The following is a 26,050-nucleotide window of genomic DNA, read 5'->3' as shown; positions in this document are numbered from 1 at the left end:
CACAGTGGGGCAAAAAAGTATTTAGTCAGCCACCAATTGTGCAAGTTCTCCCACTTAAAAATATGAGAGAGGCCTGTAATTTTCATCATAGGTACACACAATCCAGAAAATCACATTGTAGGATTTTTAATGAATTTATTTGCAAATTATGGTGGAAAATAAGTGTTACTGAGTTAGTTGTTACATGATTAATTTAGTCGCGTAATAATGAACATAGTTATTATTCGATAAATAGTATGTCATCACATTAACGACAACATTGTCATGACGTTGCTATCTGGCTATGCGCCATGCCATAGGCTTTTCCACATTTTCACTCATCCCCGGTAGGCTACTCCAGATATTTCACTCCACACATCAACCATTGTTTGAGGAACATGCAGCCTCTTGCTCCAGGTGATATTCTGCCCGAACTCTGTATGCCATGGCCTTTCCAACCCTGTTTCTGCAGCTACCCAGCACTTCATTTGGGAAACCAAGTGAACTCTGTTTGGAAACATTGATGGTAACATGTTTCCACAACAAAACATATTTAATTAAAATGTTGACAGCCCCTGTGCGTGCTCGCGGAAGGAATTAAGGAAATAGGGGAGGAGATGGAAATGCACAGGGGTGACATACTCTGAAGCTAAAGGTAATGTATCAGCCTATTAATTATGAAAATATAGGCAATTCAAAACCAAATTCCCTATAATTGTAGGCTTACTCTGTTAGACGCCCACCCTGCACAGTCAATGAACCATCAATGAAGCATCGCCTAGGCCTATACATTCTCTCCCAGACTCGTGGATATGAAGTTTGGAGCATAGAATAAGGTAACCAGTCCATCCGGTATGCATAATAATAGTCAACACTCAGAGGTGATTACTAGAATTTGTTCAATTTTGCTATATAGGCTAGACCAATTATGTACCAAAGATCTTAAATCAGGTTTTTTTAAATGTTTTTCTACCATGCGTAATAGGCTATGTATTGTATAACCGTGCAGGGGTGGGCAATTCCAGTCCTTGACTGGAGGGCCTGATTTGGTGTCATAGTTTTTCCCCAGTACCAGCTAACACACCTGACTCCAATAATCACTTAATCATGATCTTCAGATTGGAATGCAATTTTATTAATCAGCTGTGTTTGCTAGGGATGGAGAAAAAGTGACACCAATCAGGCTCTCAAGGACTGGAGTTGCCCACCCCTGCATAACGGCACAATTAATGTTTTAATTCTGTTTTTTGGGTGGGTGGGGGCTCATATATAGGCCTGTGCTATCCATAAGCTTTAATATACCACTAACGCATGTCCAGAGTGCATTAAAGGAGATTAACGTGACCCAACGGTCACATGGAATTTTATTCCGGTCATGACTCATGATGTGGTGTGGCGGTAATACAGTTACCACAGCCCTAGCCTCTGTTCCTCCTCTCTGGTCTCCCACTGTGCAGTACCATTGTAATCCTCCTGCCATAGAGATAGAGTGAAGCCCTGTTATGAAGGTGGTCTGACACACACTCAAGGCTCACTGAGAAATCATCTAGAAAGAATCCACTCGCTCAGCTAGTACGAGGCTACACGCATGCACGCACAGATAGCAGAGTGCTCTTTCTATAACTCACTTCAATGAGACTGAAGGCTTAATGGAGGGTGATGCCAGAACTGTGTGTGTGTGTAGTTGTGTGGATGGTGCTGTGGTTGTGAGACATAAATAAATGTGGCTTCTAGTACTCCATTGGCAGGACCAACACACACACACACACACACACACACACAAAGGCTTGCTCCCAGAGGGAGTGTAGCGCTCATGTTGTGTGCCGCTAGTACATCCAGCGTTGCTGTTGAGCATTGCTTTGAAGTCAACCTCTGTCCTTGGCCTGACCTCCACATAATGACAGAGGAGAGGCTCAGACAGACATCTGCCTAGGCTTGGGCAGTTTAACTTACATACCGTATACCGGGGTATTTGGAAATAGTCATGGGGTGGTTTTTCAATACCGTTGAAACAATTTTCTTGAAGTTTTTCAATAAAATGTTATATTTATAGCTACGTTTTAAGTAAATACCTGCAGTCAACATGTGCAATACAGAGATAAAGCAGATTGCGTTCTTCATTTCAACTATCAAATTATTTTACATTATGTAGTTCTCCAGAACATTTGAGCCAGTCACGTGTTTGTTTGTAAATAGCACAACGGGCGAAAGCGGGAGCAGGTGAGTCCAGTTGTGTATTGACAGGGGTTGTATTTTATGTTGAAAGTCAACGCTCTATTGGAGAAAAAAAAATACTGATCAGGGGCGTGTAACTATAATTGTCCTTCACCGAAAATACCTTAGTGCGACATTTCTGCTCAGCATCAAACACATTTTGTGCTTCAGCTGCATTTCTCCATTCAGATGAGGACTCACAAACAGGAATTATATTTCTGCAGAGGGAGAGGGGCAGAAATAGATGGGTCAGAGAGTGTGTGTTGGGGGGTGGGGGGGGGGGGGTTGGGCAGAGAGAGAAAGAGGGGCATAAAGCCATAAACAGGAAGGAGATGAGGGGAAGAAAGAGAGAAGACTTGAATGGGGGAAAGTAGTGAATGTGTGTGTGTGTGTAGGCTCTGCTCTAATTTATGTGCTCTCTGACACAAGGAGTTGGCAAATGGTATTTGAGGATATTTTTCTCAAAAAATATTTTTTTATACAGTACCATTTGAAAAGTTTGGACACCAACTCATTCAAGGGTTTTTCTTTATTTTTACAATTTTCCACGTTGTCAAATAATAGTGAAGACATCAAAACTAGGAAATAACACATGTAGAATCATGTAGTAACCATAGAGGTGTTAAACAAAAATATATTTAACATTTTAGATTCTTCAAAGTAGATATCCTTTGCCTTGATGAAAGCTTTGCACACTCTTGGCATTCTCTCAACCAGCTTTATGTGGTAGTCACCTGGAATGTATTTCAATTAACAGGTGTGCCTTGTTAAAAGTTAATTTGTAGCATTTCTTTCCTTCTTAATGTATTTGAGCCACTCAGTTGTGTTGTGACAAGGCCGGAGTGGTATATAGAAGATAGCTCTATTTGGTAAAAAACCAAGTCCATATTATGTGCTCAAATAAGCAAATAGAAATGACAGTTCATCATTACTTTTCATCAAGGGGTTTTAAAATTCAAAATCAAATAGCAAAATTATTATTGGTATGAACTTTAATTTGAACTTAAAACAATTCCATTGTGAGGGGTGTGTACTGGCGGCAGAGAAGTCAGACGCAGGAGAGCAAAAACTGTGTTTCCAAATGGCGCAGTTACATTTAAAAAAAAAACACAACAATCAAATAATGGGTACATAACCCGATGCACACCAGCACAGACGTGCACAAGCACTTACAATAAACAATCACCGACAAGGACAGGAGGAAAAATAAACCCTCACGTCCTTAGCCAAGGTAGGCCACGGGTACATACCGCTTAAACAGAGCACTGTCCGACCGATTCCAAGATGACCAGAGGAGGGTGACATGTGGGCCCAATAGATCAACCGGTCACGAGCAGCAGACGGGACGTAAAGACGCCCAGCGTCTGGACGGAAGCGCGCTCTGCACGTAACGCCTGCTCAATGTCCGTGTCCAGCGGAGTGGGATCCATGGGCCGCACCTCTGTGTCATACAGCCGGGACAATGCGTCTGCCTTAACATTCTGGGAGCCTGGTCTATAGGAAAGGGAAAACACAAAACGGGTGAAAAAAAACATGGCCCACCTTGCCTGGCGAGGGTTCAGTCTCCTCGCTCGGATGTACTCCAGATTGTGGTGGTCAGTCCAGATGAGAAAAGGGTGTCTAGCCCCCTCAAGCCAATGTCTGCACACCTTCAAGGCCTTGGCGACAGCCAACAGCTCCCGGTCCCCCACATCATAGTTTCGCTCCACCGGGCTGAGCTTCTTCGAGAAGAAGGCACAGGGGCGGAGCTTCGGTGGCGTACCGGAGTGCTGAGAGAGCACAGCTCCTATTCCAGCCTCGGATGCGTCCACCTCCACTATAAACGCCAAAGAGGGATCCGGATGGGCCAGCACGGGAGCCGAGATAAACAGAGCCCTCAGGTGATTTAACCTCTTGAAACTAGGCGGCACTATTTTTAATTTTGGAAAAATAAGTTCCCAAAGTAAACCGCCTATTTCCCAGGACCAGATGCCAGAATATGCATATAATTGACAGCTTAGGATAGAAAACACTCTAAAGTTTCCAAAACTGTAAAAATATTGTCCGTGAGTATAACAGAACTGATATTGCAGGCGAAATCCTGAGAAAAATCCAATCAGGAAGTGACTCTTATTTTGAAACCCCTGTCTTTCTATGCATCCCTATTGCCCATTGAAAGGGATAACAACCATATTTCTTTTTCTGTGGCTTCCCTAAGGTGTCTACAGCCTTTAGACATAGTTTCAGGCCTTTATTTTGAAGAATGAGCGTAAACGACTACATTGCCTCAGTTGCCAGCTGAGGGCTCTCAGAGTGATTCTTACGTAAAAGACAGAGGTAGTCATTTTTCCTCTCGCTCCTACTGAAAAGCCAATTGTCCCGGTTGATATATTATCGAATAGATATTTGAAAAACACCTTGAGGTTAGATTTTCTTTTAAGTTGGCATGTTTCTGTCGATATTATGGATATAACTTGAATTTTTGGGGGGGCGTTGTCGTGACCGCTATTTCCGGTGGATTTCCGAACATAACGTGACAAGCAAACGGAGGAATTTTGGGTATAAAAATCATCTTTATGGAACAAAAGGAACATTTGCTGTCTAACTGGGAGTCTCGTCAGTGAAAACATCCGAAGATCATCAAAGGTAACCGGTTAATTTGATTGCTTTTCTGATTTTCGTGACCAAGCTTCCTGCTGCTAGCTGGGCATAATGCTATGCTAGGCTATCGATAAACGTACACAAACACTTGTCTTGCTTTGGCTGTAAAGCATAATTTCAAAATTTGAGATGACAGTGTAATTAACAAAAGGCTAAGCTGTGTTTCACTATATTTCACTTGTGATTTTATGAATATGAATATTTTCTAGTAATATTTTTTGACCGTTGCGCTATGCTAATTAGTGTAGTTGATGACAATTCTCCCGGATCTCAGGCATGGGTAGTTCCAAGAGGTTTTAAGGCTCTGTCCACCTCAGGTGACCACTGCAAGCGTTACCGGGCCCCCTTTCACCAGTGATGGTGGGAGCCGCTACCTGGGAGCCGCTACCTGACCAAAACCCCGGATAAACCTCCGGTAGTAGTTGGCAAACCCTAAGAACCACTGCACATCCTTTACCGTGGTGGGAGTCGGCCAATTACGCACTCCTGAAATGCGGTCAGTCTCCATCTCCACCCCTGAAGTGGAAATGCAATACCCTAGGAAGGACATGGACTGTTGGAAGAACAGGCACTTCTCAGCCTTGACGTACAGGTCAGGCTCCAACAGGCGACCAAGCACCCTGCGCACCAGGGACACATGCTCGGCGCGTGTAGCGGAGTATATCAAAATGTCATCAATATACACCACCCTACCCTGCCCATGCAGGTCCCTGAAAATATTGTCTACAAAGGCTTGGAAGACTGATGGCGCATTCATCAACCCGTACGGCATGACGAGGTACTCATAGTGCCCTGAGGTGGTACTGAAAGCCGTCTTCGACTCGTCTTCCTCCCGGATACACACCTGGTTGTAAGCACTCCTGAGATCTAGTTTGGTGAAGAAGTGCGCCCCGTGCATTGACTCAATCACTGTGGCTATGAGCGGTAGCGGTAACTATACCTCATAGTGTTCTGATTCAGACCCCGATAGTCAATACACGGGCGCAGACCTCCCTCCTTCTTCTTCACAAAAAAGAAACTTGAGGAGGCGGGTGAAGTGGAGGACCGGATGTACCCCTGATGCAGGGATTTTGAGACATATGTTTCCATAGCCGCCGTCTCCGCCTGTGAGATGAGATACACGTGACTCCTGGTAAGTGCAGCTTCTACCAGGAGATTTATTGCACAATCGCCCCTTCGATGAGGTGGTAATTGAGTTGCCTTCTTTTTAGAGACGGTGAGAGCCAAATCGGCATATTCAGGGGGAATGCGACCTGGTCTGGACTCTCCACCGCTGTAGCACCAACGGAAACCCCTAAACACCTACCTGAGCACCTACCTGAGCACTCTCGCAACCACCCCGTGAGAGCCATCTGTGACCAAGAAAGAGTGGGGTTATGACAAGCTAACCAGGGTAGGCCCAGCACCACGGGAAATGCAGGAGAGTCCATAAGGAAGAGACTAATTCTCTCCCTGTGACCCCCCTGCGTCACCATGCCCAAAGGAGCTGTGACCTCCCTAATCAACCCTGACCCTAATCGTCGAACGGGGAAAGGCGTGAACGGGGAAAGGCACAGCCACGGTAACAATGGGGATTCCCTAAACTATAGCCTAACGCTCTATCAATACAATTCCCTGCCGCTCCTGAATCGACGAGCGCCTTATGCTGGGAATGCCGGGAAAATTCGGGGAAAGTGATATACACAAACATATTTGCAACAGAGGGCTCTGGGTGAGAATAGTGCCGGCTCACCTTAGCCCTGCCTGCTGCCTCGTCCCCCAGAGGAACCAACCCGGCACCGACCGGCAGTGGGACTTCTGCGGCCACAGATGGTTTACAAGCTGGAACCCCCTCCACTCTCCCTGTGCACCGCCCGTCCCAGCTCCATGGGTATCGGAGCGGGAGGTTGGAACCACCAGACCCCGATCAGAACGTCCTCGGGTAGCCAGCAGGTTGTCCAGCCGGATGGACGAGTCCACCAACTGGTCGCACGTGAGGGTGGTGTCTCTGCAGGCCAAGTCCCGATGGACGTCCTCACACAGACTACAGCGGTCCAGGGCGAACTCCTAGGTGCTCCTCGTCTCCTGCCTCAGATGGAAGAGGTGCTCACCCGCCACTCTACCCTCGGGCGGGTGAAATGGCGGGTGAACTCCTCAAACTGGTCCTACGCCGCATCTCCCTCTCTCCACACAGCGTTGGCCCATCCCATGGCTTTCCCGGTGAGGCACGAGACGAGGGCGGACACCGTCTCACGGCCTAATGGAGCCGGATGGACAGTGGCCAGGTATAAGTCCAGTTGAAGAAGGAACCCCTGGCAGTTCGCAGCCTTTCCGTTGTATTCCTGGGGCAGGGAAGGATGAATCCCACTGGGACCAGGAGGAAGAGGGGCGCTCAGAGGAGACCCCGGTTGTGCTGGTGGAGGCGCTGGAAGAACTCCCTGTCTCTCCCAGCGGTCCATAGTCTGAACAATGAGGTCCATGGCGGTGCCAAGATGGTGGAGCATTACTGCGTGCTCCCGGATGCTTTCCTCAACCTACCCGGGGTACCTGCTCCTGCTGACACCATAGACAGGTTGGTGATTCTGTCCTCCAGTGCATACTGGCAGCAGAGAAGTCAATAACAAAAAAAAACACTGGAATACAGAACAATCAAATAATGGGTACATAACCCGACGCACACCAGGACAGACGTGCACAACCACTTACAATAAACAATCACCGACAAGGACTTGAGGGGGAACAGAGGGTTAAATTCACAACGTGTAATTGATGGGATTGGAACCGGGTGTGATGGAAGACAAGAAAAAAACTAAGGAAAATGAATAGAGGATCAGCGATGGCTAGAAGGTCGGTGACTTTGAACGCCGCCCGAACATGAGAGGGACCAACTTCGGCAGAAGTCGTGACATCCATAAAGCTTAGGAGAACCACCGATTTTATCGCCTGTTGAAATTGCAGAGGAGGTTCGACAGTTTTTGCACTGATGGAGCTAGTGCTTCAGACACCCTCGAGATCCGGTGATCTGAGTCCAAAGGAGAATCAAAATCCTTGGGAAGTAGTCCGGATAGGTGCTGGGACCTCCGAAGCCAGGAGGGCGAAGCTGTTCAACAACTGTATTTGGGTCACGCCAAAGAAACCCCACTCGCCATAGGCCACTTCTCGCCAGCTGATCTACTGCGGGTGACATGCCTCCATGGTTGGGCAGAAGAAATGGCGAAAGTATCATCAACTAAATCCACCAGAAGCGAAGGTCTTGCTCCAGACTTCTTCGGGGAGGTGTCCCTGGAAGGCATTTCCCATTCCGTCAATGAGTGTTGAGATGGCAGCGATACTCTCAACACATCGGAACGGCGTCCAGCCTGTGGTGTTGAGAATGAGTAGGTAGGTGGTGCTTTCCCCAGTAGATTGTGTAAATTCTTAATCTGTTTGCTAAGAGTAGCCACTTCTTCTCTATAGTCCTCCGTGAGTAAACTATTGTTTAATCGGAAGTCTGGTTGGTCCACATTGTCCCGGAAGAAAGCATAGTAAATGCAAATCACAAAACGCAACAATTTTCCTCTGAATGTGGAAACCTCTATGTGTCGCAGAGATAACAATTTAAAGGCAGAGTAAAAAAAAGAAGTAACAATAACTTATGCATTTCTCCGGACCTATACAGGCTGTTGGTAAATACAAGCAAAACAAAAAATAAAATGAAACGAAGTAGACTCTAGCCTGTTAAACTTAACTTTCTGCAACAAACAATTCATTCTCAAACAAATTCTTGAGCTCGCTCTCCTTCCAGTGAAAGCCAAGCTTGTCCCAACCTCCCTTCTTTTCCCATCCCCCCTTCCTCTGACACACTTACAACCATCCATACATCAACTTACTCGTCCATTCTAATTCATTCACACACAACATCTACCCTATGCATCCACACAATCGTTCTCTCCCACCCTCCTACACATATTCATATTCACCCTCCCTCACACACACATTCATAAGCACACACACCCATACACATCCTAAGCGTGAAGATATTTCTACGTCATGTTAAGACGATAATAGGCTACACTAATAACTTGTGCTTGGCTGCCAAATGCATAGGTGTCCCCATAATATTTAAATTGAAGTGTGATCAAAATTTAGCTATTCATGGTACACGTCCTTCCTAATAACAATGCCCCACATCCTGCTGATTTTGAGCTGCTGAACCATATTTGCCTAGGACAGGGCTCTCTAAACTTGTTTGTGGAGATCTACCATCCTGTAGCTTTTAATTCCAACCCTAATCTAGCGATCCGATTCAATAATTAACTGGTTGATAAACTGAATCAGGTTAGTTACAACTGGGGTTGGAGCGAAAAACCTACAGGGAGGTAGCTCTCCAGCCAGGGTTTCATTAAATAAGCCATAGGCACAATATGGTTTATTGCACATTTAGGCCTAATTAAGCTGATGCATATATAATTTAATATACTTTTGGTGAATTTACAAGGCAGATTACCAAGATATAGCCGTTGCACACGGTTCCGATTGTCTGTCTGCCTGCCCCGATCCACTTTCAACCTTGCTGGGTCGCCTGTTCTTTCTCTTCGCTATGAAAAACACTAGTGTGTGTTTGGTCTTCAGTCTGTTGCATGTAGAAAAGCTCACCCTACTCATTGATAGCCCCTACTTTAGTGAACTTGCACAAGACATTGTAAGCCAAGAAATTGCGTGATACAGCATTGCGTCAGCCGAAACATCTTTTGATTACCGATGCAATGTTCTGCCTGGTGGCTGACATGCCTGACAATGCCTCGCTGTGCCCCTCCCCTCTCTCTCCTTTTCACTTTCTTTGCTGTGAAAGATGTGAGAGTTTGTGTTCTCAGAAGTAGCCTTCAGCAACTAGTTTCCTCTGTTACAAAAATACAGAATCTTAAAATCGAGGAGTCAATTCCTAGAGGAATCTAAGCTTGACACCCAGAAATGAGAGACAACACCGGGATTTGACGGGCAAGCAGTCAAGGAATTTATTAATTTGGAGTCGACTCCCCACCATTATTTGTCACTTAAGGCTCCTCTGTCAAATGACACATCCCGCTCCCTGCTGCTGCGGATATTGAAAAGATCCATTGGATTTACTTATCATTTCATAAGTGCAGCTTCAGCGTTCAATACCAGCGTTGTCCTGAATACAGCTGCTGGTATCAACACAGCTTTGTCTTCTGTGGCTAAAGCAATATGTACTGGTTGAAGCCAAGTGGGAAAGATCATTTTGAAAGTGTTTCAGTATGCTGTGAATCATCATAATCCATACACCGGTAAGAGTCTACAGTTAAAATGCCATCATGTACATACATTATTGTCTCAACTGTATTAAAACGTTTTTTTTTTAATTGCTAACTACTGTTTGCTATTTAGTTAGCTAGCTAGACAGTTGCATACAGGTGCCATTTTAGATTGCTTGGTCCCACAACGAGCCATTGTTCAGCGATGGCTCATTGCAGGGCAATGCAACGTCAAGACAGCAAGCTGAGCTTTTCATGTTTGCCAGTTTGTCATGTTTAACTAGCTAGCTACCAAAAATACCCCCTTTGGTGCGAATGCTAATCGATTAGCAAGCTAATCAAACCCCATGTTTCATTATAGGGACACATGCTAAGTTTGCTAGTTCGCTAAACAATTTCAAAGATTATACTGAGTTACAGTTCATATAAGGAAATCAGTCAATTTAAATCAATTCATTCAGCCCTAATCTAAGGATTTCACATGACTGGGAATACATATATGCATTTGTTGGTCACAGATGCCTTAAAAAAATGGTAAGGGCATGGATCAGAAAACCAGTCAGGTGTGACATCCATTTGATTCATGCAGCGTGACACATCTCCTTCGCATAGAGTTGATCAGGCCGATAGTGGCCTTTGGAATGTTGTCCCACTTCTCTTCAATGCCTGTGCAAACTTGCAGGAAGTAGGCAGGAACTGGAACATGCTGTTGTACACTTAGATCCAGAGCATCCCAATCATTCTCAATGGGTGACATGTCTGGTGAGTATGCAGGCCTTGGAAGAACTGGGACATTTTTAACTTCCAGGAATTGTGTACAGATCCTTGCGACATAGGGCTGTGCATTATCATGCTGAAACATGAGGTGACGGCAGCGGATACATTTTTTTATTGTTTTTTAAATGTAACCTCTAGGCAAGTCAGTTAAGAACAAATTCTTATTTACAATGGCGGCCTACCCCGGCCAAATCCGGACCATGCTGGGCCAATTGTGCGCCGCCCTATGGGACTCCCAATCATGGCCGGATGTGATACAGCCTGGATAAATGGCACAACAATGGGCCTTAGGATCTCGTCACGGTATCTCTTTGCATTCAAATTGCCATCGATAAAATGCAATTGTATTTGTTGTCTGTAGCTTTTGCCTGCCCATACAATAACCCCACCGGCACAATGGGGCACTCTGGTCACAATGTTGACATAAGCAAACCTCTCACCCACACAACGCCATACATGTGGTCTGCGGTTGTGAGGCTGGTTGGACATACTGCCAAATTGTCTGAAACGATGTTGGATGTTGTTATGGTAGAGAAATGAACAATTAATTATCTGGTAACAGCTCTGGCGGTCATTCTTGAAGTCAGCATGCTAATTACATGCTCCCTCAAAACTTCAGACATCTCTGGCATTGTGTGGTGTGACAAAACTGCTCATTTTAAAGTGGCCTTTTATTGTCCCTAGCACAAGGTGTACCTGCGTAATGACAATGCTGTTTAATCAGCTTCTTGATATGCCACACCATTCAGGTGGATGGATTGTCTTGGCAAAAGAGAAATGCTCACTAACAGAGATGTAAACAAATGTGTGCACAATATTTGAGAGAAATAAGCTTTTCGTGCGTATGGAACATTTCTAGGATCTTTTATTTCAGCTTATGAAACATGGGACCAACACCTTACATGTTACGTTGACATTTTTATTCAGTGTAGCTAGCTAGCTATTGGATTATAGATTTCGAGGTTGATTTTTGTTTTGCATGTTCAACTAGCAGCCTAACTAGATTGAATACCATTTTTATCTAGCCAGCTGGTAATTATGAAGCAAAATGTTATCTATTTAGTTATCCTGTGTCTGCATTGCTATTGTTAGGCTGGGGTCAACAGGCAATAACAAGCTATAAAACAAATTAAGTTTTAACCTATTTTTCTGGAATTTGTCTTTCAGCATAAACTTGATCTCTGCCACCGGTGATCTAGGGTGAACAAGCAACACTTCAGGTATTTTGTCTTCGTACTATGAGCTTTTTGCTTGGACTTGGGGGAGAAGCAATAATGTGCACTGACTCCTTACATCACCTTACAATGCCCTTTGGATATCACCTCCTGATGAACGCAGATTGAGGAAGAGCTCAGTTTAGTTTTTTTTAACGTTTGTTACTTGAAAGTGTATTGGAATGTTCTTGGTAGCTAGCTAGCTCCTTAGTTTGGATCCCGCGACGCATTTGGCATCAGTTGCTGGGACTGCTTGTGTCTTTCCAGTGATCCTGCCGGCCAAGGACGGGTCTGAGGAGCTATTTGGCGTCGCAGCTACCCTAGCTGCTAGCTAGATGCAAATCAAGCTAGCGGGTTTTCTTGAATTCAGCCCGCAATACGGTTAGCCATTGTGGCTGGGACCGCGGATTATCCTGGCTCTGGTGCTGTCTAGATCCCTGCTGTTTGTTGTTTTCAATCGTTCCTGTGACCTGCCCTGTCTGGAACTGCGAGGAGTAATAGTGTAACCTACGTTGCTAGCTACCGTGACAAAGACCAACGTCGGCGGGAGTACCATTGAGGACAGTGGTGTCTCTGTATCATACGTGAAGTATCTTTTAAACGAACAAAAAGAGACTTGCAAGCTGTTTTTATGACAACAAGAAAATCGCTTCAAGTGTTTAGTCCAAATACTTGGATTCAACTAATTAATAAAATGGACGACCTGATCAGAGAGGTCTAGGACCTGAAGAACAGTTTGCAGTTCTCCCAAGGTCAGCTCAATGAGTTGAAACAGAATGGCAATATGACAGCAATCTGTAAGTCATTGAGAGACACAGTTCTGTGTGTGAATCCATGACAACAATGACAGATAAATCAGGGGGACAATCAAGGCGGCGCAACATGTTTGTGGACGGACTTGCAGTCTCCACATGTGACCTGGACTGAGTCTGAGGACAAAGTGAGGGAAATGATCTCTGAGAAATTGAAGATGGACCACAGGAAGATTGAGGTGGAGCACGCCCACAGGACTGTAAAACCCACCACCGTCCCAGGTGATAGGCCCAGGCCGATAGTGGTCAATTCTTGAGGTTTGAGGACAAGGTAGCTGTTCTGGAAAGAGCCAAAAACTTGAGCGGAAGGTATATCGTCCTCAACAAGGACTATCCTGAAGCTGTGCGCCAGAAAAGGAAAGAACTGATCCCAGCCATAAAAGCTGCCTGAGCCTGTGGGTACATTGCTTATATCCGCTATGACAGGCTCATTGTCCGCCCTCTGTCCCAGAAGCCTGAAGGGATGAGAGAGCCAAGCCTATGGATTTGTAGCTTCAACCCCGCAGCACGCACGCACACACACACACACACTCACACACACAACAATTGATAAATGGACTGCTGAACGTATATTTTTTTCTCTTGCTTTGTTTGCTCTTTTCAGTATTATGTCTATCTCTGATAAGCTACCCAGGAAAGGGCTGAAAATAGCCCATATTAATACAGTGCCTTGCGAAAGTATTCGGCCCCCTTGAACTTTGCGACCTTTTGCCACATTTCAGGCTTCAAACATAAAGATATAAAACTGTATTTTTTTGTGAAGAATCAACAACAAGTGGGACACAATCATGAAGTGGAACAACATTTATTGCATATTTCAAACTTTTTTAACAAATCAAAAACTGAAAAATTGGGCGTGCAAAATTATTCAGCCCCTTTACTTTCAGTGCAGCAAACTCTCTCCAGAAGTTCAGTGAGGATCTCTGAATGATCCAATGTTGACCTAAATGACTAATGATGATAAATACAATGCACCTGTGTGTAATCAAGTCTCCGTATAAATGCACCTGCACTGTGATAGTCTCAGAGGTCCGTTAAAAGCGCAGAGAGCATCATGAAGAACAAGGAACACACCAGGCAGGTCCGAGATACTGTTGTGAAGAAGTTTAAAGCCGGATTTGGATACAAAAAGATTTCCCAAGCTTTAAACATCCCAAGGAGCACTGTGCAAGCGATAATATTGAAATGGAAGGAGTATCAGACCACTGCAAATCTACCAAGACCTGGCCGTCCCTCTAAACTTTCAGCTCATACAAGGAGAAGACTGATCAGAGATGCAGCCACGAGGCCCATGATCACTCTGGATGAACTGCAGAGATCTACAGCTGAGGTGGGAGACTCTGTCCACAGGACAACAATCAATCGTATATTGCACAAATCTGGCCTTTATGGAAGAGTGGCAAGAAGAAAGCCATTTCTTAAAGATATCCATAAAAAGTGTTGTTTAAAGTTTGCCACAAGCCACCTGGGAGACACACCAAACATGTGGAAGATGGTGCTCTGGTCAGATGAAACCAAAATTGAACTTTTTGGCAACAATGCAAAACGTTATGTTTGGTGTAAAAGCAACACAGCTGAACACACCATCCCCACTGTCAAACATGGTGGTGGCAGCATCATGGTTTGGGCCTGCTTTTCTTCAGCAGGGACAGGGAAGATGGTTAAAATTGATGGGAAGATGGATGGAGCCAAATACAGGACCATTCTGGAAGAAAACCTGATGGGGTCTGCAAAAGACCTGAGACTGGGACGGAGATTTGTCTTCCAACAAGACAATGATCCAAAACATAAAGCAAGATCTACAATGGAATGGTTCAAAAATAAACATATCCAGGTGTTAGAACTGTCATGTACTGTCATGTTGTCTTGTCTCTGTCCTTTCCCTTCACCCTGTCTCCCTCTGCTGGTCGTGTTAGGTTACCTTTTCTCCCCCGCTTTCCCCCAGCTGTCCCTTGTCTCCTCTAACTACCCATTCACCCCGTTCCCCACCTGTTCCCTTTTTTCCCTCTGATTAGGTCCCAATATCTCTCTCTGTTTCTGCTCCTGTCCTTGTCGGATTCTTGTTTGTTTGTGTCATTCATGCCTGAACCAGACTGTCGTCATGTTTGCTGTAACCTTGTCCTGTCCTGTCGGAATCTGCCGGTCCATCTGAGCCTACCTATGTTTGGTAATTAAAGAAGCTCTGTTTAAGTTGATTCGCTTTTGGGTCCTCATTCACGCACCGTAACAGAAGAATCCGACCAAGAATGGACCCAGCGACTTCGGATCCTCTCCACTCAGCCGTCGAGATCCAGGGAGCGATGCTAGGCAGACACAAGCAGGAATTGTCTGCTGCTCGACATGCCGTTGAGACCCTGGCCACCCAAGTCTCCAACCTCACAGAACAGGTTCACCATCTCCGCCTCGATCCACCGGCCACTTCCAGGGCTTTCGAATCTCCGGAGCCCAGAATCAATAACCCGCCGTGTTACTCTGGGGAGCCCACTGAATGCCGCTCGTTCCTCACCCAGTGTGATATTGTGTTTTCTCTCCAGCCCAACACTTACTCCAGGAGCACTGCTCGTGTCGCCTACGTCATATCTCTCCTTATTGGACGGGCTCGTGAGTGGGGCACGGCAATCTGGGAGGCAAGGGCTGAGTGTACTAACCAGTATCAAGACTTTAAGGAGGAGATGATACGGGTTTTTGATCGATCTGTTTTTGGGGAGGAGGCTTCCAGGGCCCTGTCTTCCCTATGTCAAGGCAATCGATCCATAACAGACTACTCTATTGAGTTTCACACTCTTGCTGTCTCCAGTGGCTGGAACGAGCCGGCCTTGCTCGCTCGTCTTCTGGAGGGTTTCCGCGCAGAGGTAAAGGATGAGATTCTCTCCCGGGAGGTTCCTTCCAGCGTGGATTCCTTGATTGAACTCGCTATTCGCATTGAGCGACGGGTTGATCTTCGTCACCGAGCTCGTGGAAAGGAGCTCGCGCTCTCCGTCGCCTCCCTCTCCGCATCACTACCATCTTCCTCTGCCGGCTCGGGTGCTGAGCCCATGCAGCTGGGAGGTATCCGCATCTCGACTGAGGAGAGGGAACGGAGAATCACCAACCGCCTCTGTCTCTATTGCGGTTCCGCTGGTCATTTTGTCACTTCATGTCCAGTAAAAGGCCAGAGCTCGTCAGTAAGCGGAGGGCTACTGGTGAGCGCTACTACTCCTGTCTCTCCTTCAAGATCCTGCACTACCTTGTCGGTCCATCTACGCTGGACCGGTTCGTCAGCTTCCTGCAGTGCCTTAATAGACTCTGGGGCGGAGGGCTGTTTTATGGACGAGACCTGGGCTCGGGAACATGACATTCCTCTCAGACAGTTAAAGGAGCCCACGGCCTTGTTCGCCCTGGATGGTAGTCCTCTCCCCAGGATTCAGCGTGAGACGCTACCTTTAACCCTCACTGTTTCTGGTAATCATAGTGAAACCATTTCTTTTTTAATTTTTCGTTCACCTTTTACACCTGTTGTTTTGGGCCATCCCTGGCTAGTTTGTCATAATCCTTCCATTAATTGGTCTAGTAATTCTATCCTCTCCTGGAACGTCTCTTGTCATGTGAAATGTTTAATGTCTGCTATCCCTCCTGTTTCCTCTGTCTCTTCTTCACAGGAGGAGCCTGGTGATTTGACAGGGGTGCCGGAGGAATATCACGATCTGCGCACGGTGTTCAGTCGGTCCAGGGCCACCTCTCTTCCTCCACACCGGTCGTATGATTGTAGTATTGATCTCCTTCCGGGAACCACCCCCCCCCGGGGTAGACTATACTCTCTGTCGGCTCCCGAACGTAAGGCTCTCGAAGATTATTTGTCTGTAGCTCTTGACGCCGGTACCATAGTCCCCTCCTCCTCTCCCGCCGGAGCGGGGTTTTTTTTTGTCAAGAAGAAGGACGGGTCTCTGCGCCCCTGCATAGATTATCGAGGGCTGAATGACATAACAGTGAAGAATCGTTATCCGCTTCCTCTTATGTCTTCAGCCTTCGAGATCCTGCAGGGAGCCAGGTTTTTCACTAAGTTGGACCTTCGTAACGCTTACCATCTCGTGCGCATCAGGGAGGGGGACGAGTGGAAGACGGCGTTTAACACTCCGTTAGGGCACTTTGAATACCGGGTTCTTCCTTTCGGCCTCGCTAACGCTCCAGCTGTCTTTCAGGCATTAGTCAATGATGTCCTGAGAGACATGCTGAACATCTTTGTTTTCGTTTACCTTGACGATATCCTGATTTTTTCACCGTCACTCCAGATTCATGTTCAGCACGTTCGACGTGTCCTCCAGCGCCTTTTAGAGAATTGTCTTTTTGTGAAGGCTGAGAAGTGCACTTTTCATGCCTCCTCCGTCACATTTCTCGGTTCTGTTATTTCCGCTGAAGGCATTAAGATGGATCCCGCTAAGGTCCAAGCTGTCATTGATTGGCCCGTCCCTAAGTCACGCGTCGAGCTGCAGCGCTTTCTCGGCTTCGCGAACTTCTATCGTCGTTTCATCCGTAATTTCGGTCAGGTGGCAGCTCCTCTCACAGCCCTTACTTCTGTCAAGACGTGCTTTAAGTGGTCCGTTTCCGCCCAGGGAGCTTTTGATCTCCTCAAGAATCGTTTTACATCCGCTCCTATCCTTGTTACACCTGACGTCTCTAGACAGTTCGTTGTCGAGGTTGACGCGTCAGAGGTGGGAGTGGGAGCCATCCTTTCTCAGCGCTCCCTCTCTGACGACAGGGTCCACCCATGCGCGTATTTTTCTCATCGCCTGTTGCCGTCGGAACGTAACTATGATGTGGGTAACCGCGAACTGCTCGCCATCCGGTTAGCCCTAGGCGAATGGCGACAGTGGTTGGAGGGGGCGACCGTTCCTTTTGTCGTTTGGACTGACCATAGGAACCTTGAGTACATCCGTTCTGCCAAACGACTTAATGCGCGTCAGGCGCGTTGGGCGCTGTTTTTCGCTCGTTTCGAGTTCGTGATTTCTTATCGTCCGGGCTCTAAGAACACCAAGCCTGATGCTTTGTCTCGTCTCTTCAGTTCTTCAGTAGCCTCCACTGACCCCGAGGGGATTCTCCCTGAGGGGCGTGTTGTCGGGTTGACTGTCTGGGGAATTGAGAGGCAGGTAAAGCAAGCACTCACTCAAACTCCGTCGCCGCGCGCTTGTCCTAGGAACCTTCTTTTCGTTCCCGTTCCTACTCGTCTGGCCGTTCTTCAGTGGGCTCACTCTGCCAAGTTAGCCGGCCACCCTGGCGTTCGGGGTACGCTTGCTTCCATTCGCCAGCGTTTCTGGTGGCCCACCCGGGAGCATGACACGCGTCGTTTCGTGGCTGCTTGTTCGGTCTGCGCGCAGACTAAGTCCGGTAACTCTCCTCCTGCCGGCCGTCTCAGGCCGCTTCCTATTCCCTCTCGACCGTGGTCTCACATCGCCTTAGATTTTGTCACCGGACTGCCTTCGTCAGCGGGGAAGACTGTTATTCTTACGGTTGTCGATAGGTTCTCTAAGGCGGCTCATTTCATTCCCCTTGCTAAGCTTCCTTCTGCTAAAGAGACGGCACAAATCATCATCGAGAATGTTTTCAGAATTCATGGCCTTCCGTCAGACGTCGTTTCGGACAGAGGTCCGCAATTCACGTCTCAATTTTGGAGGGAGTTTTGCCGTTTGATTGGGGCTTCCGTCAGTCTCTCTTCCGGCTTTCACCCCCAGTCTAACGGTCAAGCAGAACGGGCCAATCAGACTATTGGTCGCATCTTACGCAGTCTTTCTTTTCGCAACCCTGCGTCTTGGTCAGAACAGCTCCCCTGGGCAGAATACGCCCACAACTCGCTTCCTTCGTCTGCGACCGGGCTATCTCCTTTTCAGAGTAGCCTCGGGTACCAGCCTCCGTTGTTCTCATCTCAGTTCGCCGAGTCCAGCGTCCCCTCCGCTCAGGCTTTTGTCCAACGTTGCGAGCGCACCTGGAAGAGGGTCAGGTCTGCACTTTGCCGTTATAGGGCGCAGACTGTGAGAGCTGCTAATAAGCGTAGAACTAAGAGCCCTAGGTATTGTCGCGGTCAGAGAGTTTGGCTCTCCACTCAGAACCTTCCCCTTAAGACGGCTTCTCGCAAGTTGACCCCGCGGTTCATTGGTCCATTCCGTATCTCTCAGGTCATTAATCCTGTCGCAGTGCGACTTCTTCTTCCGCGATATCTTCGTCGCGTCCACCCGGTCTTCCATGTCTCCTGTGTTAAGCCCGTTCTTCGCGCCCCCGCTCGTCTTCCCCCCCCCCCCCCCATCCTTGTCGAGGGCGCACCTATCTACAGGGTCCGTAAAATCTTGGACATGCGTCCTCGGGGCCGTGGTCATCAGTACCTAGTTGACTGGGAGGGGTACGGTCCTGAGGAGAGGAGTTGGGTTCCCTCTCGGGACGTGCTGGACCGTGCGCTGATTGATGATTTCCTCCGTTGCCGCCAGGTTTCCTCCTCGAGTGCGCCAGGAGGCGCTCGGTGAGTGGGGGGGTACTGTCATGTACTGTCATGTTGTCTTGTCTCTGTCCTTTCCCTTCACCCTGTCTCCCTCTGCTGGTCGTGTTAGGTTACCTTTTCTCCCCCGCTTTCCCCCAGCTGTCCCTTGTCTCCTCTAACTACCCATTCACCCCGTTCCCCACCTGTTCCCTTTTTTCCCTCTGATTAGGTCCCAATATCTCTCTCTGTTTCTGCTCCTGTCCTTGTCGGATTCTTGTTTGTTTGTGTCATTCATGCCTGAACCAGACTGTCGTCATGTTTGCTGTAACCTTGTCCTGTCCTGTCGGAATCTGCCGGTCCATCTGAGCCTACCTATGTTTGGTAATTAAAGAAGCTCTGTTTAAGTTGATTCGCTTTTGGGTCCTCATTCACGCACCGTAACAAGAACGGCCAAGTCAAAGTCCAGACCTGAATCCAATCGAGAATCTGTGGAAAGAACTGAAAACTGCTGTTCACAAATGCTCTCCATCCAACCTCACTGAGCTCAAGCTGTTTTGCAAGGAGGAATGGGAAAAAAATTCAGTCTCTAGATGTGCAAAACTGATAGAGACATACCCCAAGCGACTTACAGCTGTAATCGCAGCAAAAGGTGGCGCTACAAAGTATTAACTTAAGGGGGCTGAATAATTTTGCACGCCCAATTTTTCAGTTTTTGATTTGTTAAAAAAGTTTGAAATATCCAATAAATGTCGTTCCACTTCATGATTGTGTCCCACTTGTTGATTATTCACAAAAAAATACAGTTTTATATCTTTATGTTTGAAGCCTGAAATGTGGCAAAAGGTCGCAAAGTTCAAGGGGGCCGAATACTTTCGCAAGGCACTGTATATGTAGCCTTAGAAAAAAGGTTAATGAAATCAACAACTTGCTAACATCAGATAACATTCATATATTAGCCATTTCTGAGACTCACTTAGATAAGTCATTTGATGATACAGCAGTAGCAATACAAGGATTTAACATCTATAGAAGCGACAGAAAAGCTTATGAGGGAGGTGTTGCTGTATCTATGGTTGGTTTATGGCCTTGGTTTCTCAAATGATTGCCTCGCCTGGTTCACCGACTACTTATCTGATAGAGTTCAGTGTGTCAAATCAGAGGGCCTTTTGTCCGGGCCTCTGGCAATCTCTATGGGGGTGTCACAGGGTTCAATTCTTGGACCGACTCTCTTCTCTGTATACATCAATGATGTCGCTCTTGCTGCTGGTGTGTCTCTGATCCACCTCTACGCAGACCACACCATTCTGTTTAATTCTGGCCCTTCTTTGGACACTGTGTTAACAACCCTCCAGACGAGCTTCAATGCCAAACAACTCTCCTTCCGTGGCCTCCAATTGCTCTTAAATACAAGTAAAACTAAATGCATGCTCTTCAACCAATCGCTGCCTGCACCTGCCCACCCTTCCAACATCACTACTCTGGACGGTTCTAACTTAGAATATGTGGACAACTACAAATACCTAGATGTCTGGTTAGACTGTAAACTCTCCTTCCAGACTCACATCAAACATTTCCAATCCAAAGTTAAATCTAGAATTTGCTTCCTATTTCGCAACAAAGTATCCTTCACTCATGCTGCCAAACATACCCTCGTAAAACTGATCATCCTACCGATCCACGACTTCCGTGATGACATTTACAAAATAGCCTCCAATACCCTACTCATTCAATTGGATGCAGTCTATCACAGTGCCATCCGTTTTGTCACCAAAGCCCCATATACTACCCACCACTGCGAACTGTATGCTCTCGTTGGCAGGCCCTCGCTTCATACTCGTTGCCACACCCACTGGCTCCAGGTCATCTACAAGACCCTGCTAGGTAAAGTCCCCCCTTATCTCAGCTCGCTGGTCACCATAGCAGCCACCACCTTTAGCACGCACTCCAGCAGGTATATATCTCTGGTCACCCCCAAAACCAATTCTTCCTTTGGCCGCCTCTCCTTCCAGTTCTCTGCTGCCAATGATTGGAACGAACTACAAAAATCTCTGAAACTGGAAACACATCTCCCTCACTAGCTATAAGCACCAGCTGTCAAAGCAGCTCACAGATTACTGCACCTGAACATAGCCCATCTATAATTTGCACCCCATTATTTATATCTCTACTATGCACATTCTTCCACTGCAAATCTACCATTCCAGTGTTATACTTGCTATATTGTTGTTACGGTTTTCTTGAGTTGAAGGAGAGGCGGACCAAAACGCAGCGTGGTTATTATTCATGGTTCTTTAATTAAGAAACTATACATGAAAATACTAACAAAACAATAAACGTGACGAGAAAACCTAACAGCCTATACTGGTGCAAAACAAACACAGAGACAGGAACAATCACCCACGAAACACTCAAAGAATATGGCTGCCTAAATATGGTTCCCAATCAGAGACAACGATAAACACCTGCCTCTGATTGAGAACCACTCCAGACAGCCATAGACTATGCTAGAAAACCCCACTAAGCCACAATCCCAATACCTACGAAAAACCCCAAGACAAAACACATCACATAAAAAACCCATGTCACACCCTGGCCTGACCAAATTAATAAAGAAAACACAAAATACTAAGACCAGGGCGTGACAGAACCCATAGGGGAGGGTCCGGGTGGGCGTCTGTCCACGGTGGCGGCTCCGGCGCGGGACGTGGACCCCACTCCAACAAAGTCTTAGTCCATTTTCCTCGCGTCCTTAGTAGGCGACCCTCGCCGCTGACCTTGGCCTAGTAGCCCTCACCAAGGGCCCAACTGGACTGAGGGGCAGCTCGGGACTGAGGGGCAGCTCGGGACTGAGGGGCAGCTCGGGACTGAGGGGCAGCTCGGGACTGAGGGGCAGCTCGGGACTGAGGGGTAGCTCGGGACTGAGGGGTAGCTCAGCACTGAGAGGAAGCTCAGGCAGGTAGTTGGCTCTGGCAGATCCTGGCTGGCTGGCGGTTCTGGCAGATCCTGGCTGACTGGCGGTTCCGGCAGATCCTGGCTGACTGGCGGATCTGGAAGAGTCTGGCTGACTGGCGGATCCTGGCTGACTGGCGGCTCTGGAAGATTCTGGCTGACTGGCGGATCCTGGCAGACTGGCGGCTCTGGCTGCTCCATGCTGACTGGCGGCTCTGGCTGCTCCATGCTGACTGGCGGCTCTGGCTGCTCCATGCTGACTGGCGGCTCTGGCTGCTCCATGCTGACTGGCGGCTCTGGCTGCTCCATGCTGACTGGCGGCTCTGGCTGCTCCATGCTGACTGGCGGCTCTGGCGGCTTCTCGCAGACTGGCAGCTCTGGCGGCTTCTTGCAGACTGGCAGCTCTGGCGGCTTCTTGCAGACTGGCAGCTCTGGCGGCTTCTTGCAGACTGGCAGCTCCTTGCAGACTGGCAGCTCCTTGCAGACTGGCAGCTCCTTGCAGACTGGCAGCTCCTTGCAGACTGGCAGCTCTGGCTGCTCCTTGCAGACAAGCACCTCTGGCTGCTCCTTGCAGACTGGCAGCGCTGAACAGGCGGGAGACTCCGGCAGCGCTGGAGAGGAGGAAGGCTCTGACTGCGCTGAACAGGCGGGAGACTCCGGCAGCGCTGTAGAGGAGGAAGGCTCTGGCAGCGCTAGATAAGCGGGAGACTCCGGCAGCGCTGGAGAGGAGGAAGGCTCTAGCAGCGCTAAACAGGCGGGAGACTCCGGCAGCGCTGGAGAGGAGGAAGGCTCTAACTGCGCTGAACAGGCGGGAGACTCTGGCAGCGCTGTAGAGGAGGAAGGCTCTGGCAGCGCTAGATAAACGGGAGACTCCGGCAGCGCTGGAAAGGAGGAAGGCTCTGGCAGCGCTAGACAGGCGAGGCGCACTGTAGGCCTGGTGCGTGGTGCTGGCACTGGTGGTACTGGGCCGAGGACACGCACAGGAAGCCTGGTGCGGGGAGCTGCCATCGGAGGGCTGGTGTGTGGAGGTGGCACAGGATGGACCGGACCGTGAAGGCGTACTGGAGAGCTTGAGAGCAGGGCTGGCACAGGACGTGCAAGGCTAGGGAGGTGCACAGGAGGCCTGGTGCATGAGGCTGGCACAATCTTCACCAGCCGACTAACACGCACCTCAGGACGAGTATGGAGCACTGACCCAGGTGCCATCAAATCCCCGACACGCTCCGTCTGGCGAATTCCATGCCTAATGCACCAACACAGCAACTCCCTCATAACTCTCTCCTCCAATTCCCCCATTAACTCCTTCACAGTCTCTGCTTCGCTCACCTCCAACACCGGCTCTGGTTCTGGTCTCCTCCTTGGCTCCTCACGATAAACAGGGGGAGTTGGCTCAGGTCTGACTCCTGACTCTGCCACACTCTCCCTGTGCCGCACCCCAAGACATTTTTGGGGCAGACTCTCGGGCTTCCTTCCACGCCGCCGTGTTCGTCTCTCCAACTCCATTCTCCTATAACCCTCTTCGCACTGCTCCAGCGAATCCCAGGCGGGCTCCGGCACTCTCCATGGGTCGACCGCCCACCTGTCTATTTCCTCCCAAGTCGTATAATCCAAACTTTGTTGCTCCTGCTGCCGCTGCCTGTCACCACGGCGCTTGGTCCTGTTGGTGGGTGATTCTGTTACGGTTTTCTTGAGTTGAAGGAGAGGCGGACCAAAACGCAGCTATTATTATGGTTATTATTCATGGTTCTTTAATTAAGAAACTATACATGAAAATACTAACAAAACAATAAACGTGACGAGAAAACCTAACAGCCTATAAAAAATAATTTATTAACTTCAATACAATTCATTCTTTACAACTCATAATTTTCATTCATACTCCAACAATGGTATTTTAATTTAATTAAACAAAAACCCCAAACAAAACCTCAGGGGAGCATCTTCCCTCCCCGTCATCCTACAAACTACCTTTCCCTATCTCCCCGTCCCTAATCTATCCCTTTACAAATCTAAATGACACCCAGCCCTAAACCCCCCTTACACCTCTCCCGAGCAGCATGCTGCCCCCACTTCTTCTCCTCCCTCTTCATCCTCCCCCTCAAATCTCCTTCCACCCTCCTCACTATCCCTTCCACCCCCCAATCTCTCCCTGTCTTCACCATGTTCTGCCTGGCTTCCCACAGCCCCCGTTTAAAGAGACTCATGAGAAGCCAGAGCAGAAACCTGTCCCTATCCGTCCCTCTCGCTCTCCCTACACCTCTCTCTAACCTGGCCCACGTCAATACAAAATCCCCCCTTACCAAACCTAACAACACCCGTGCCTTAGCCCATACTACTCCGGCAAAGGCACAGTCCCAAAAGACATGGCACACATTCTCCTCCCTGCCACAAGAGGATCTTGGACAGGTGGGGGATTGCGCCAAACTATGCCGGTACATGATGGAACGTACCGGCAAGCACTTATGGAGGCTCAACCAATTCAGGTCCTTGAGCCTGTTGTCCAGACCCCGCGCCTGCACTCCCTCCCAGACCACTGCCGAGATGCCCACTACAGGCGCCGGACTCCCTGCCTGTCTGACCTCCTCGTACAGGTGATCTAAACCTACTCGGGCAACTTCAACCTCAGGGTGCGCACGCAGCCACTTGGCCGCATGACCAAAGTGCCATGGCAGCTGTTCCGCCCGAGGACCCGTGTTAGACCACACCATTACGCTTCTCGCCTGATACGAGAAGAACACCCGCAGGAGGTAACCGGACGGGTGCATCACTGGATGAGCAAGCTCCGTTAACAAGAAAGAAACAAAAATTGCGTCCAGCTTGAGGGGGAGATGTGGTACCCCCCTACCTCCCTCCCCGATGGGACAGAGCATGCGTGCCCTGGCGACCAACTCGTACCTGCCACTCCACATGAACTGGAACACAAGCCTCACTAGAGGCCTCCTCAGACAAGCCGGCAATGGGTAGATGTACGCCAAATACAAAAGAGACGGCAACACATCCACCTTTAGGACCAGGACTTTGCCCATAAAAGACAAATACCTAGCCTTCCACATTGCTAGCTTCCTCTGTACCACTGCGATACGCATGTACCAGTTTAGCGTCGCTGAGCCGGAGGTCTCAAAATGGACCCCGAGAATCCTCAGGGCCCCCTCACAGAGAGATAGCCCCCCGGGCACATCCGTTCTACCGCGCCATCTTCCGAAAAACTTGACGGAAGACTTTGCATGGTTCAGAACCGCTCCCGACGCTCGGGTGAAATCCCCAAAGATGGCAAGGGACCTTGTCAGGCACGAGTCCTTGCACAGCAGCAAGGAAGTGTCGTCGGTGTACTGCGTCATCTTAACACGCAGCCCACCACTTCCAGGGATCAACAAGCCTTCCACCCCTGTGTCTGCCCTAATGGCAGCCCCCAGAGGCTCCATGTACAGAACGAAGAGGAGAGCCGAGAGTGGGCACCCCTGCCTGACCCCAGACGAGAGGTCAAAAACGTCACCCAAGTGACTATTTACACTAACTCGGCACCCCGCTCCGACATATAATGTACGAATCCATCCTATGAACTTCTCCCCAAATCCTAATCGACCTAACACTCTGAATAAAAATGATCTATTCACGCGATCAAGGCTTTCGCCTGATCTAGCGCTGCTACCATTAAAGGCTGTCCTCTATCTTCAACCCAAGCGATGGAGTCCCTGATTAACTGTAGGTTCCATCTAATAGAGCGGCCCTCTACCCCGCACGTCTGATCCTCATGGACGACGTAAGGAAGGGCTGTGCGCAACCGGTCTGCTA

At 48.3% G+C, this 26,050-nt stretch overlaps 1 protein-coding gene across 2 annotated transcripts in view; it reads left to right on the top strand.

The window, feature by feature from the left end:
- The window catches only part of LOC110490531 (membrane-associated guanylate kinase, WW and PDZ domain-containing protein 2), a 39,567-nt gene that overhangs the window by 6,430 nt on the left and 7,087 nt on the right, over positions 1–26,050 (top strand). The window contains exon 2 of one of the 2 annotated variants that reach the window (XM_090200783.1): positions 12,009–12,061. The exons of the other annotated variant lie outside the window; for it this stretch is intronic. Coding sequence (XP_090056909.1) covers positions 12,009–12,013 — 5 coding nt within the window. The 3' untranslated portion in view covers positions 12,014–12,061. The remainder of the gene's footprint in view (positions 1–12,008; positions 12,062–26,050) is intronic. 2 annotated transcript variants of the gene reach the window in all.

This window comes from Oncorhynchus mykiss, chromosome 2, assembly GCF_057628025.1.
Source record: "Oncorhynchus mykiss isolate SJ-2025 chromosome 2, ASM5762802v1, whole genome shotgun sequence".
NCBI lineage: Eukaryota > Metazoa > Chordata > Actinopteri > Salmoniformes > Salmonidae > Oncorhynchus > Oncorhynchus mykiss.
This window is presented reverse-complemented; position numbering and strand designations above follow the sequence as displayed.